A 14978-nucleotide genomic window follows, 5' to 3' on the forward strand; every position below is an offset into this window, starting at 1 on the left:
GTACAGATTTTTTTTTTAAATTATTCTTTCTATATATATGAAAAAAAAATAGTGGTTTAAGCTTTGCTGAACTCTTGATTGCGTACTTATCAAATAAGTAGCTGTTTCAAAGAAAGACAATTCAAAAAAAAAAAAAAAAAGAGTACGTTGGTGTACTCTGCACTTGAGTGCTCATGGTACATGATACTTGAAGCTTAATGGAGAAACTATTTTCCCTGTTTCATGATGACAAGAAAGAAAACGATTGCAGGACAAGCCTTAATGGAGAAACTATTTCCCCTGTTTTCATGATAACAAGAAAGAAAACGATTGTAGGAATTTTTAGAGTTGCGGATTTATCACTATATTAAAATCATGGAGGTGATGATCACCCGATCACAATATTGTATGTCAATGTCTCGCATACCTAGGGGAGTAGCTAAAGCAGTTGACAGTTCAATTGAACGGTTTATACGGGAAGCGGTTATTGATGCTAAAGGAAACCATTGGAAGTCTTTTTTTTTTTTTTTTTTGGTCAATTGTCACCATCTACATCTACTCTTACTCCTACTTCTAATCTAGCCTATACTAGGGGGTGACCCAATATGGTCACGGAAAACCGACGGAACTAAACCATCATCGGACCATATAGACATGGATCTAAGTAAAGCCACATTAAGTGACAACTTTTTGATAGGAGATAAGGTTTGAATTTTTAACCTCTCACCCCTATATTAGGGGGTGACCCAATACGGTCACGGAAAACCGATGGAGCTAAACCATCATCGGACCCTACAGACATGGATCTAAGTAAAGTCACATTAAGTGACAACTTTTTGATAGGAAGTAAGATTTGAATTTTTAACCTCTTAGCCCCGTACTTAAAGGTGGTGGCCAACTCCACTGAAGGAAACACTGGAAGTCATGGAAGCAATTATGTGATTCAAAATTCAGAGGAGGATTGGACCTACTGTCAGCAGAGGAACAGAATGGAGAACTACTATGCATGGAATCCTACGTATACCCTATGTACTTTTAGGCCCTAAAATTTTAGCACGAATCAAATGTATGATATGTTTCACACAAATACTTCAAAGATACTAAACTCACACCCCTCTATTATTGTCTATCGAGATCTTGCATAATTGGTAATATTAATGGTCAATATTATTGATTCATAGCACGTATTGCATAGCGTAAAGAATACCATAATTTTTTGCCCATTTAAATATATTTACACAATTATTAAGGGGTCTAAGTATGTTGGTTTTATTTGGGATATTAATGAAACATTTTAAGAATATACAGAGTGCTAAATGCTTGTAATTTTTGCATCCCGTCAAAGTTATCAAGCCGGACCTACTCTATGTTATCATGCATGAATCAAATTAATGGAATTTATTGAACACAATATTAACTAATAGATTTCCTTGTTTTTTTTTCTCCATATTTGCTATTGATTAATTTAGGCTAAAATTATATGATTTTTTATTATAGAGTCCAAAATGGTTAAACATGAAAGTCTTTTATCCAATTAATTTCCTTTTCTCATACTCTTGTTAAATTTAATTTCTACATGGTATTCTAATGCATTCTTTTCTCTTTTTATTTTTTCTAGAAGTCATCTCAAAAAAATCCAAATCTGAATTAGTCTCCCAAAAGGAAAACAAATTTCCAATTTGAAGTCTCCTCTTGAAAGGCAAACCATAAAGTTTCCCAAACACCATCTCTAGATTATTTTGTTCCAAATAAACTTAAGAGAAAAATGCAATTTTGGTACCTAAATTTTGACGCACGAGTGCTTTTAGTCCCCAAATTTTGGACGAAAACAAATTTGATACCCGAACTTTCAAATTTTGAGCACACTAAGTACCCTTGACGATTTTTTCCCAAATTGTTACCGGAAAAAGCCATGTGACAGTCACGTGTCCGGCCAAACTGGAATAAAAAAAAGGCCAAAAATGCAGTTTTGGTACCTAAACTTTGACGCACGAACGGTTTTAGTCCCCAAATTTTGGACGAAAACAAATTTGGTACCCGAACTTTCAAATTTTGAGCACATTAAGTACCCTTGACGATTTTTTTCCAAATTGTTACCGAAAAAAGCCATATGACAGTCACGTGTCCGGCCACAATTGTATAAAAAAAAGGCCAAAAAAATGTCAAATGCCATTCTAATACTAAGTATTAAATTTAAGGACTAATAGCGTAATAAAGAATAAATCCAAGGACTAAATAACATCACACGAGTCAACAAAACCCAAGAACCGATACAAATGAGCTCCAATTCCAGTACATTAATCCCACCTGTTTTTTCATTGTGTCAGTATCCCCTTCTCATTTTGTAGTTTCTTGGCTGGTATTGTTTCTTTTCTCAATATGCACTAGTCCACAGCATCATTCTTCCAAGATCGGAGTGTGCCGCTGGGACGGCTTATAGGAATAAGACCTGCGAGCCGAGGAAGTTCGCAGTTCCCGAGTACAAATGACTTCAGACAGCATAGGAATTTATCTAGTGGAAGATCAAATGCAGAGGTCTCCAGAAATCCTGGGGTAGAAACATCTCAGGAGGTTTGTGTCCCGTTATTACACAATGTCATAGAGAAGATGAGCCGAAATAAAAGCACCTCAAGGCATTAATTTGAGACCAAACATCTATTTTTGGTCCATACTTGAGTTCCAAATTATCGTCATACACCTTTGATTGCTTCCCTATTGGATGACCCATTTGTAATTGTTCTTCTGGAAATTTTTCCGAATCAGCTGCTTGCTGCTTTGTCCCGAGGACTAGTTCAAGTTTCTTGTATCAAGTTAGGTAGCAGAATACATGACCAGCTCAAGTTTCTTCAAGTCAACTTAGGCAAGAGAAATAAAGGATTACGCATCATTATTTACACCTTTGTGACTTGATTCTTAGATTAATGTACTGGAATTGGAGCTCATTTGTATCGTTCTTGGGTTTTGTTGACTCATGTGATGTTATTTAGTCCTTGGATTTTTTCTTTATTACGCTATTAGTCCTTAAATTTAATACTTAGTATTAGAATAGCATTTGACATTTTTTTGGCCTTTTTTTATACAATTGTGGCCGGACACGTGACTGTTATATGGCTTTTTTTGGTAACAATTTGGGAAAAATTGTCAAGGGTACTTAATGTGCTCAAAATTTGAAAGTTCGGGTACCAAATTTGTTTTCGTCCAAAATTTGGGGACTAAAACCGCTCGTGCGTCAAAGTTTATGTACTAAAACTGTATTTTTGGCCTTTTTTTATTCCATTTTGGCCGGACACGTGACTATCACATGGCTTTTTCCGGTAACAATTTGGGAAAAAATCGTCAAGGGTACTTAATGTACTCAAAATTTGAAAGTTCGGGTACCAAATTTGCTTTCGTCCAAAATTTGGGGACTAAAACCGCTCGTGCGTCAAAGTTTAGATACCAAAACTGCATTTTTCTCTAAACTTAAACTTGATAAGGAAATTTTGGTCAACCAAATTCTATTTCTTAAAAACAATCTTAAGGTCTGAGTTACATATAAAAGTTGAATAATATGAATTCCTGATTGGGAACGTAAGAAAGTCAATATATTTTTTAGAGCAAATTACAAATAACCCTCTGTGATTTCATCTATTGCCACATAGCCCTCCTAATATTTTAAAATGTCCATTTCACCCTTCTATGATTTCATGTAAAGTAGAAATTTGATAAAAAAAAAAAAATAGCCCATGTAATGTCCTTAGTGGAAATACCCATAATGCCCTTACTTAAATGGTGAATCAAATGATGACTTAATCACCTTATACAAAATATAGAAGGATTAGACAGATAAATGCAAAAATCATAGGAGGGTAAAGTGCATATTTATGTAAATCATGAGGGGATTAAATAGATATTATGATTTCATCACATACACTTTTGAAATGCATCTTACATAATCTCAATAACTAATTGTGCATTCCATCTATCTTTCACTTTATACAAAATCATAGGGGGACTATATGGCTATTTTGAAATCTTAAGGGGGTCATCTAATGTTACACAAAAACTACAAAAATTTATATGTAATTTGATCTATTTTAATTCAATTAAACTTTACATGTCATCCCTAAATGATACCTAACTGCATTTTATTCTATAATATAAGGAAATTGACTGCAAAGAAAATATATTCCTAAACAATAATCTCAAAGTTAGCATTTCCTAAATATCATGGCTAGAAATTATAGAATATGCATTCAAATTAAAATTATAGAAATAAATGCTCAAATAATTCATAGGTTTGTGATCTTATTGTTTTTTAATACAACAATGTAGCAATAAGAGATTTTAAAAATGATATCTTATATTTTAATTTGTTTCATGCACAAATTTATCTTTATCAATAGCCAAGAAGTTTTCACTTTACACAAGAGGTAAGGGGTTAGAATACAAAGCCAAATAGCTGACTTGAAAATTTTGTTGCGAGAAATCCCATCACAAACTCATATCCTAATTTTCCTTGATGTTTGGAACATTTCTTCAAGAAGCCACTAATCTCCTAATTCTCCTTGGTGTTTGGAATGTTCCTTCTAGACGCTACATATAGACGACTATTTATCTCAACTTTTTTTATTAAATTTGTCGGACAATGATTTTTGAAAGTTTAACATATTCGTAATACATTTAACACTATTCGACTAATGATGGTGTAAATATGCTGTAGTGTTTATGCCTTTTAAGTTGCCTATTCACTTTTGTGTTTATTGAAATTCCATTGGTATAGTTTTGTATGTCCGCATTGCTTAATTTTTGGAGAGTACGCATGTTTTTTTTTTCAGCATCCTTCTTAATCCTTATGGCCTTTTAAGCGCGGGGTTAAAGAATATTTTGTAATTAATTAGAGTACTGAAGCATTGTTAGGGTTCAATTTATGTATTAAAAGTTTAACCATGAGTGAATTTTAAATTAGTACTTCTATTTATTGTGTAATTTTGTTTTTACTTTAGCTTATAATGAAACTACATGTATACTCTTGTAGATTTAATTTATATAATCTTTTATTGTTACTTTGATATTCAACATGGAAAAATCATTCAAAATATCCTTCACATTTTGTCAAATCAATTTTTTTTCATCTTTTACCTTTAAAATAGTAACTTTACATCCCACACAAGATCAAGTCAGTAAAATTTGGTTCCAACTTAGATTTTCGACCACCTTTTACCTTGAATCCATCACGTGACCCATACATTGTCTTTTCTTAGGGATTAAAAGATTAAATCTCATTTGTAGTTTAAAAAAAAGGAGCTAATTCATATTTATTTTTGCCCCTAAAAAAGTAGAATCTGACCCAAACTATATTTATTTACCTTTAAAAAAGTGGGATCAAACTCAATTCATATTAATTTTGTTTCCAAAAAAGTAGGATTTGACCCTTTTCTATATAAAAAAGACTGCAGGTGGGTCATGCGGTGATTTCAAGTTAAAAAGTTGTCAAAAATTTAGGTTGGGATCAAATTTTGTTGATTGGAATTTGTAAGGGATATAAAATTAACATTTTAAAAATAAAGGGTGAAAAAATTCATTTGGCGAAATGTAAGAGACGTTTTAAATGATTTTCCCATTTAACATTATAAAGCAACCGCATTCCATATCTAACTATATTTTATGAGGAAGTTTAGTTCCATAAAATTCTTTTCCTAACACAAAACGTCATCATCAATAGTATACAAATACCCATGCTAATGTTAGAAACTGGATTTGAATACATATTGTAATCCTTATTATTTATGACAAGGGTATTATTGGAAAGTGAAAATTAAATTACTAAATTACCAAACCATATTGATGCCTTTAATATAGTATATAGATTTTTTTGCAAGAGAAGGGTGGAATTTAAAAAATGAGGAACGAGTAGGGGATTAAAACCTGTAATTCCTTGACCCTTAATTTTAACCATTAGACTAAGGCCTTTTCGGTCACATAGCTATTCCAGCAAGTAGCCGATAGAAGTGGTCAAGACATGCTCGATTTATGTCTTGGATTCAAGTTGTCCTTTTCTCCTATCCGTTTCTTCAATCCCATCCCTCCCCTACTTATTTAAAAAAAAACTTTCACTACCCTCATGACTTGCAGCTTTATCAATCGCAGAGACAAGAATACCGCGTAAGAAGTCCCCTACGCCTATGGTACCATAGGAAAAAGAGAGGCCGAAACATCTTAATTCAGTAGGCACCTGATCATAGAAAAATTTCAGCATTCCTACTTTAATCAGTACATGTAAATCTATACATCAGAATCGTTTTTGATATTATTTGGTTCCCTATAAATGTAAGATTTTGCTAAACAGACAAATGGAATTAAACCCACAACACCTATTCCAGCAAGCAGCCAATAGAAGTAATCAACATGTGCTCGATTTAAGTTATCTGAGAACCAACTTTCTCTACCCCCTTGGCTTGTAATTTTGTCAATCATAGAGACCAGAAAGCTGCTCAAGAAATCGCCTATGCCTATGGTCCCCTGGGAAAAAGAGAGGCCTAAACATCTTAATTCTGTAGGCACCTGATCATAGAAGAATTCCTGCATTCCTACGTTAATCAACACATCAACTAGTCCAAATAATAAATATTGAGGCGCCAACCACCAAAAGCTCATGGGAACTGTTGCATTAGGAATGTCGAGGAGACCAAAATCTCGAGCAGTTTTGAGTCTTTTCTTCTCAATCACAGCTGCAATGACCATGTTCAGGACAGATATTGCCATGCCAATTCCTATTCTCTGAAGCATTGTTATCCCAGAGGAATATCTTGTTATCCTTCTCGCAATTGGGACGAAAATTCGATCATAAATTATGCTACAGAACACTACAGAAAGGGCGATGATAATCCGAAGTGCTGCAGCTGGTATACTATAACTTTGCCCTATTGATCTGTCAAGTGTTGTTGCTTGCTTCGTAAATAATGTGCAGGATTGAGCATGCCCAATTGTATACGTTAAACAGGTTACCCATATTGGAAACAGCCTTAAAACTTCCTTTATTTCTTTAGTCTTGCTAGAGGTTTCATTAATGTTTGTTGAATCATCACCTGCAGGAGGCGAATCATCCTTGAGAAACCTGTCCAGAAAATGCTACATTAGCAAGGATGATCAGAAAACGTGGATATTGGCAAGCACCGACCACATGCAATGAGTACCGCAAGACAGCATCAAAGGAATACGGGAAGGGGTTGCCTGAATTTGGAACTAGGATCTGAATATGGAGCAACAATCCAATGCAAGTTAAAAGTTTAATCCTTGGTTTTAAAGGGAATTTACTGCCAATCAGCTCAAAATTTTGATTATCCTTATTTTGTCTAGAAAGGTGTATTTCTAAACAAGAATTGTTTTGTGTGCCAAAGTTATGAGTGACACATTTTTTCAGTGAGATGGATGATACAATCATTGGTTGATAATTGGGCTCAATGCATCAGATTTGAAAATAGATTTAGGGCAAATTACACTTTACCCCCTGTGATTTAGTGTTTTTGTATATAATCCCCTCATAGTTTCAAAAAATATACATAACTCCCTTATGATTTGGATTAAAGTGTCAAAGTAACGAAATTTGCAATTTATAACGGAGTCATCTAAAATATCAAAAATACCTCTATATAAAGTTAAAAATTATTTATCAACCACATGGGAATTATATGTATATTTTGACAACCATAAGGGGATTATATGATAAAGTATTAAATCATAAGGGGGTTTTATCGTAAAATATAAAATTATACGGAATTAGTGCGTCATGCATATTATGTTTATATATTTTGGTCATTTCAGCCATTTTAATTTTTAAATAAAGATAATTTCGACATTTTTAAAGATTCCTTTACGAACAATCATTTCCGTTATTTTGAGACTTTAATCCAAACCATGATGTGAGTTATGTATAGCTTTTAAAACCATATGAGGGTTGTGTACAAAAAACACTAAACCATAGGGGGGTAAAATATAATTTGCCCATAGATTTACAATAAGGGAACTTGATTTTCTTTCGGATGTGCTGTTTTGGATTCGAGCTTAAATCAAATGCCTGCTTCATATGTCGAAGAGAATAAATCTATGAGATCAACTTTTAATCAGATCAATAAAAAAAGAAAAAAGAAAAAAAAATCCTTACTCGTCATGCAGAGGGCTTTCTTCACGGCTTGATGAGGGAGCTACAATGTACAAAGCACTGATGCTTTTCTTGAATCCCTTGTCCTTCTTCCCATAACGGATTTCTACCTCTTTATCACCTATTGTGGCAGGAAATCGATACGTTTTGTTTCCCAGTAAAAACAGGATAAGCCCGACTATCACGGCCAGACATGGAATCCCAAAACCAATGCCCCAGTTTATGTTGTCCTGAATGTAAGGTAAGATTAAATGTGTAGCTATTGCACCCATGGCCCCGACACAAAACCACCAGTTGAAGAATGAGCTCTTGGCTATGCTCTCTTCCGGATGTTTTTCATCAAATTGATTGGCTCCAAAGGCTTGAAGAAAGGTGTTATATCCTTGCGCCAGTGCAACCAGATACAGTGATCCAAAAAACAAAGCTTTGATATACTTATCAGGTGATTCAGGCCCTGATTCATTCTTGGTTCTATCTTGGAAATCTGAAGCTCCGGTAACTATTGGAGTAATCGTTGCAGAAAGGGTCAACAATCCGAGTCCCTGGACCGTTATATCCTTGGTATCAGTGCAGAAAAGATGTAAAAAGGAAAAAGAAAGCAGAGACACCTACCAAGATGTAGAGAATGGCAGCAATGATGATTGATTTGTAGCGGCCAAGGAAGGAATCGGCCACAAATGCTCCAAAAATTGGTACAAGTGAAACTACGCCAACCCATGTATTGACATTAGCCGCAGCTGTTGCAACAGATTCTCCAATTGGCCCGGTCAGATAGTTAATGAGATTTGATTCTATTCCAAAATATGCAAACCTCTCAAGACTTCCTGCAGCTGTAAATCAATTACGCCCACACAGTCAAAAAACCATTTCATATTAAGGCTCAGTTTACATTTTTCCCAAGTCTCAGCTGCAATAATCACTTCTTCTTCCTCTTAAGTCGAGTGGAAGTTCTCCGTTCCTGCTTCTTAATTCGCAGAATAAACTACAACAAAGACAAAAGAAAAGGGGAAAAAAAAAGGAGTTGATAGCTGAGTACCTGTTGCAGTAATATTAGTGTTTACTAACCTAGGATGCAAGATGCCGATCTCCATCCACCTGATTTGGATCGTTTAATTGGACAGCCCTTGTAATCTGTATAACCATCCAGTGGTTCATTATCAGTGGCAAGGAGTGGAGTTTGGGGTTCCGTGCTTCTGCTTCCACTCATCACTCTATAGGGGATGCTCCAATTGGAATGAAATCAAGCATTAAACTATTCAATGATTGCATGAACAGGACTTAAAGGAGCAGCTTTGGGGAGATTAAAATGGCATCTCTGCCTCAGTTTTATGCAGGCTGAGGAGTTCTATATTTTTTGAAAAATGAAATCCACAAAAGCTAAAGTGAGAGAGGACGAACAGAATATTTTTCTACAAGTATGGGATTCTTTTTTTTAATTTTTGATTTTTGATTCAAGAAAGACTTTACAATGAAGGGGGAAAAAAAAAGAAAGGCAAGAGAAGAAAGGTTTGACAGTCAGAATCGCATACTTACCCAGCAGAGCCAATGTACCTTTTTCTTTTTAACCAATATTTTAAAATCCGAACCGTTGAATGAATTAGTTCAAAGATTTTCCTTTTTTATTCTTTTATCATTATGTAAATTGAATGTCTTTAAAAGTAAAAAATAAGCAGAGAAATTTAGTAGGAACTGGTTACAAAATTCGGGTTTTTACCCATTTTGACCAATTCGAGTTGGACTATTCAAATCATGAATTGGCCATGACACTAGTTTTTAAAGAGGTTTGACTGGTTTAATTGTTTTTTTTAAAGACATTCAACGTGATTCGAATAGTTCAATAGGCTTGTCCGATTCAGTTTTTGAAACACTGCTTTTAACTTGAAGGATAAGGGGTCGAACTAAGTATGATTTGCTTGGCTGGTAGAGAGGTAGCTTTACTTTTGGGAGTAATTTGGAGGGATGGTACAAATGAAGCCAGGACAATAATGGAGAACATGGTCCTAGCTAGCTGACTCATCAAAACTAGGCCAGATTAAATAGAAACTGCTGGTTCAACACTCAAGCTTCACAGTATGAATTTTGACGCTAATGATGTTATTCTCTTGGCTAAATATGTTCAAAGGTTAGTTTGATTACGTTTCACAAAAAGAGAGGAGAAAAAAATACTGAATTGTTGGCCTTTTAAAGACATATTTCACTACCGAATTTGGTAATAGTTGTCATTAACGTAATTTTGCTGTTCAATTTCACTTCTTCTTGTATTCAAGAATTGAAGTTCCAAGAATTAGAAATTTTTAGGATCAAATCCCTTTTTTCCTTATTGTTTCTTAAATTCCGTCTTTTCCTACTAAAAACATTATAAAAAAATCAAAAAAAAATTGAAGAATAGCCCAAAAAAGTTGATTTACTTTGGCATTAATTCTTTGACGATTTTTCACTTGTGAAAAATACACCAATTCTTTAAGCATAATTCTTAATCCCACACGCAAGCTTTTAACTTCTCATGTAGAATTATTGTTCCTCCAATCAATTCTCCTTCCACTCCTATCAGATGTCAAATGAAAAATACACTACTAATTCTTTAAGCATAATTCTTAATCCCACACGCAAGCTAGCTTTTAACTTCTCATGTAGAATTATTGTTCCTCCGATCAATTCTCCTTCCCACTCCTATCAGATGTGAAATTGATCTTTTATCGCATATTCTTGTCACCCCTTTAAAGATGTTGGATGTGGACGAGACGAGGATGGTACAATCACTGAATCAATTCGTTGGTTCTTTCGGATATTACACATCATGTGTAGAGGCATCAGGCTTTCCACTCCTATTGGCCTGTTAGACGTCGAATTGATCTTTTATCCTATGTTCTTGTTACGGCTTACGGAAGCTGGATGGACGTTGAATATGTGGACGAGGATGGGACGGTAATTGAATCAATTAATTGGTTGGTTCTTTCGGATATTGCACGTCATAGATAGAGACATCAGCTGTCCAATGAAAGGGTGATATGCAACTTATCATATGGCATTTAGTACTCCACATCCAAATTCTATTATGAACACACAAACAATTATGATCACTTATTCCCTTTCCAAGTTGTTGATATTCTGCAATTTTATTGACAATTTAATGCAGAAAAACCAAACAAGAAACCAAACAAATTAATTAATTGGAGGGATTTATGTTACACATGTTAGTTAGCTTCATTATACGTAAAAAAAAATATGCGTTTCATTTATGTTTTGTTTCTTTTTTTTCATGCAGACTAGTCTCCATGCTGATGAAGATTTTAAAGTTGTGAAATTGATGCTGCTCACGACTGTCTACCTTAGTCATTATCTTAAGGGTAAGTACAAAAAAACACACCTATAATTTTGATGTGTATAGTTTAATTCCTGTGATTTGAAAATTTATAGTTTAACCCTTTGTAGTTGTAGTTAGAGTGAAACGATTAGAAATTTTATTAGATTTAAGGGCCAAGTTTGAAAAGTCAAAATTTTCAAATAAAATTATTATAGAATTACAAAACCTCCCTTTAATATAAGGTTAACATAATCTTTTAAATAAAATTTCAAAGCAAACTATACTTTTAGAAAATTTTGAGATAAGAAAGAAATTTTAGGAAAAAACTCTTTTGCTTCATCTTAAATACTGTCTAATTATTGCTACCACTGTGACAAAAAAAAAAAAAAAAAGGTTAAAGTGTACATATGCCAAACTATCCAAACTAGGGAGAGATTTATTCAACGCTTATCTTAATTTGCATTCTGATGTGGATGCACTCATTCTACCGTAGACATTTTTGCGGAATGGAGAAAAAGAAGGTCCCATCTTTTGCTATTGACTACAGTCCCAGAATTATAGAAGTTCCGTAACTTAACCCAAAACTTTCATGACCCAAGACTTTACAGTGCTGGAAGGCACTTCAGTCAGCTACATAATTTTCGCTTATGGTCAGCCAAGGGAGTGCTACAGAGACTAGACTGACTAATTGCTGTGATAGGTTGAGGAGTTGCAACTAGAGCCGCTGCTCTTTAATCAAAACTCGCTTGAACTCGATTAACATTTGAGTTTGAGCAAATGAAGTTGAGCTATTAAAATAAATTCTAGCACAAAGAAATTTAACTGATTAACTCATGAGTTAATTCAAATACACACATATATATATAATTTTTATTTTTATTTTAATAGTAAAATTGTATATATATTCTTAATATTTATTAAGCAAAAATGGCTATTTTATTCACTTTTAAAATATAAAATAATTATTTTTTTTATTTTTTTAAAGTTTGAGTCTGAGTTCAACTAGACTTGAATTTGAAGTTGAGTTCGAGTTCGAATATAATAAAATTGAGTCAAAACTCGATTTGATTAGGGTAAGACTCGACTTGATTAGGGTAAAACTCGACTCGATTAGTTTAAAATTCGACTCGATTCATTTATAACTCTATGGCCCTAATTTTTCTGGATTCTTCTAAGCTCTGGTAATTAATGGAGTAATTGTTGTAAAAGGGGCCAAAACCCCGAGTCCCTGAATTCTTATACTCTGTCTTATAATGAAAATTACCCGGTATTGATAACTGAGATGTAAAACGGACGAGGAAAGGTAGACAAAAAATGCTCTTAAGTCCGTGGAGGCTAACAATACTTCCAGCCGAGACTTTGAACCACTTGCAACAGATTCTCCAATTGGCCCGGTAAGATAGCTGATGAGATTTGATGATATTCCAAAATGTGCAAACCTCTCAAGACTTCCAGCACCTGTAAATCATTAATGTCAACTGCCAACTGATGAATCAAAACCATTTTCAAAGCACACAATTGTTGCACTTAGTCAATGGATACCATACAATTGTTGCGTGGTCTAAACATTTTCCTCCAAGTCTCAACTATAATAAGTGTAGCACTTCTGTTTTCCTGATTCTTAGTTCTTGGAGAAATTATAAAAAAGACGAGAAAGAAAAGTAATGTTGGTCTAAAACTATTGTTTACTGACGTAGGATGGAAGGTGCTGATCTCCATCCACCTGATTTGGGTCGTTTAATTGGGCAGCCCTTGTAATCTGCATAACCATCCACTGCTTCATTATCAGTGGCAAAAGTGGAGTTAGAGATTCCAAGTTTCTACTTCCACTCGTCAAACTGGAGGCCATGCCCAATATGCAATGAATGAAACCAAGCAATAAGCAAATTTAGTGACAGTATGAAACCCATTTACCAAACATATCGTAAATATGCATTCAATGTTATGTGTCACATCAACAATATTAATAAGTGGAACTACGTAATTTTGCATTGAACAAGAAAACTGAACGGATATAATGGACAGAGGATCTTGTCAGAAAGAAATGGGGGAAAAAAATCAGAATCCTGCCATGATGCTTGGAAGGCTAGTAAATTGACCACATAACCTTAGATAGCTATGCCAACCTCGCTCTCATCTCAAATGTACGTGAGTTGTCTTAGCATGTGTTGGGATTTGGTTGATACTGTATGCTCACTGTGCAGACAAAATAGGACAAATGGGAAGCCAATGCCCGTGTACAAAATATATAGGGACATGCCAAACCAAGCACATATAGTTCGAGTCTCATAATTGATACCTAGGTATGAATACGAAAATGAAGCTTGGATTCGATTACCAACTCTATCAATAGGAAAAGATGTACAACATAAGCTACACAGCATCATGTAAATTACTCTGATTTAGAACTATAAAACATGAAAACCTAAAGGACAAATGGAAAAAGTGAAGTCAAGTGAGGAGTCCAACGGTTCAAATGGTAAAGTAGAAAGGAAGCAAAAGAAAGAAGGGCAAATTACACTTTACTCTTCTGTAGTTTAGTATTTTTGTACATAACCTCCATATAGTTTCAAAAATTATACATAACTCCCTCATTATTTAGATTAAAGTATCAAAGTGATAGAATTTGCAATTCATAATGGAGTCACCTAAAATATCAAAAATACCCCTATGTAAAGTTGAAAATTATTTGTTAACCATAGGAGGGCTATGTGTATATTCTAAAAACCATAAGGGGGTTATATGATAAACCATTAAACTATAAGAGGGTTATATGGTAAAACATAAAACCATACGAAATTAGTGTGTCATGCATATTATATTTATATATTTTGGTCACTTCACCCATTTTAATTTTTAAACAAGGGTAATTTCAACATTTTCATGGGTTTTATTATGAATAATCATTTCCATCACTTTGACACTTTAATCCAAATCATGAGGAGGTTATATATAGTTTTTTAAATCATAGGAGAGTTATGTATAAAAATACTAAACCACGGGGATAAAGTGTAATTTGCCCCCGAACGGATAGAGATGATGGAAGTAATAATGTTTGTTTTGTAGAGGCTAGGAAATGAATAAGCAACAAATGCTCCGCAAATTGGCATAAGGGATCCTAAACCTATCCACTACATTTCCAGCTGCAGTTGCCACAGATTCTCCGAGGGGTCCCCTGAGATAACCGATGAGATTGCATTCTACCCCACGAAATACAAACCTATCAAGACTTCCACTACCTGTTCGATTGCATATTTATTTTTTTCAGTCATTTCATCACAATTTCAGTTCATTTTTCACACATAAACCTATTCAGCTTCTTCCAATAGGTGTCTGCCAACTTGAAAATTAAATGAACTAACCAAACCAGCAGAGGAAAATTGGTTGAAAAATAGAAATTTTTGTTTTTGCTTCTTCTAATTAAAGGCAGGACACAACCAAACCTGAAATATTGTGGTCCAATTCAACACGAGGATGGTCTGACTATCTGAGATTGTACACTAGCTCTTTTGATTCCTACTGACCACTAAAGTTGTCACATTTGATGAAATTACC

At 34.2% G+C, this 14978-nt stretch overlaps 1 protein-coding gene across 2 annotated transcripts; it reads right to left on the reverse strand.

Annotated features, from left to right (window-relative positions):
• Positions 1 to 6171: 6171 nt before the first annotated feature.
• On the reverse strand, positions 6172 to 9662 carry LOC113711763 (protein NRT1/ PTR FAMILY 5.10-like). Of its 2 annotated transcripts, none has more exons than XM_027234958.2 (4): positions 9185 to 9662; positions 8732 to 8949; positions 8123 to 8661; positions 6172 to 7075 (listed from the first exon to the last, which is right to left on the reverse strand). In XM_027234958.2, exons 1-4 carry the CDS (start codon positions 9324 to 9326, stop codon positions 6244 to 6246), a joined length of 1731 nt encoding a protein of 576 aa, XP_027090759.1. In that variant the 5' UTR covers positions 9327 to 9662; the 3' UTR covers positions 6172 to 6243. The 2 variants fall into 2 exon arrangements, with proteins under 2 accessions (XP_027090759.1, XP_071924081.1); XM_072067980.1 differs by having other exon boundaries at positions 8123 to 8618; positions 9185 to 9325.
• Between the last annotated feature and the right edge of the window lie 5316 nt (positions 9663 to 14978).

This window comes from Coffea arabica, chromosome 10e (assembly GCF_036785885.1).
Source record: "Coffea arabica cultivar ET-39 chromosome 10e, Coffea Arabica ET-39 HiFi, whole genome shotgun sequence".
NCBI lineage: Eukaryota > Viridiplantae > Streptophyta > Magnoliopsida > Gentianales > Rubiaceae > Coffea > Coffea arabica.

Excerpts from the sequence above, each read along its gene's own strand:
- LOC113711763 (XM_027234958.2), bottom strand. The coding sequence starts at position 9,326 with ATGAGTGGAAGCAGAAGCACGGAACCCCAAACTCCACTCCTTGCCACT. Across the intron at positions 8,950-9,184 it reads ATCGGCATCTTGCATCCTAG|CTGCAGGAAGTCTTGAGAGG; the intron begins GTTAGTAAACAC and ends ATTGATTTACAG. Across the intron at positions 8,662-8,731 it reads CTGCCATTCTCTACATCTTG|GGACTCGGATTGTTGACCCT; the intron begins GTAGGTGTCTCT and ends ATAACGGTCCAG.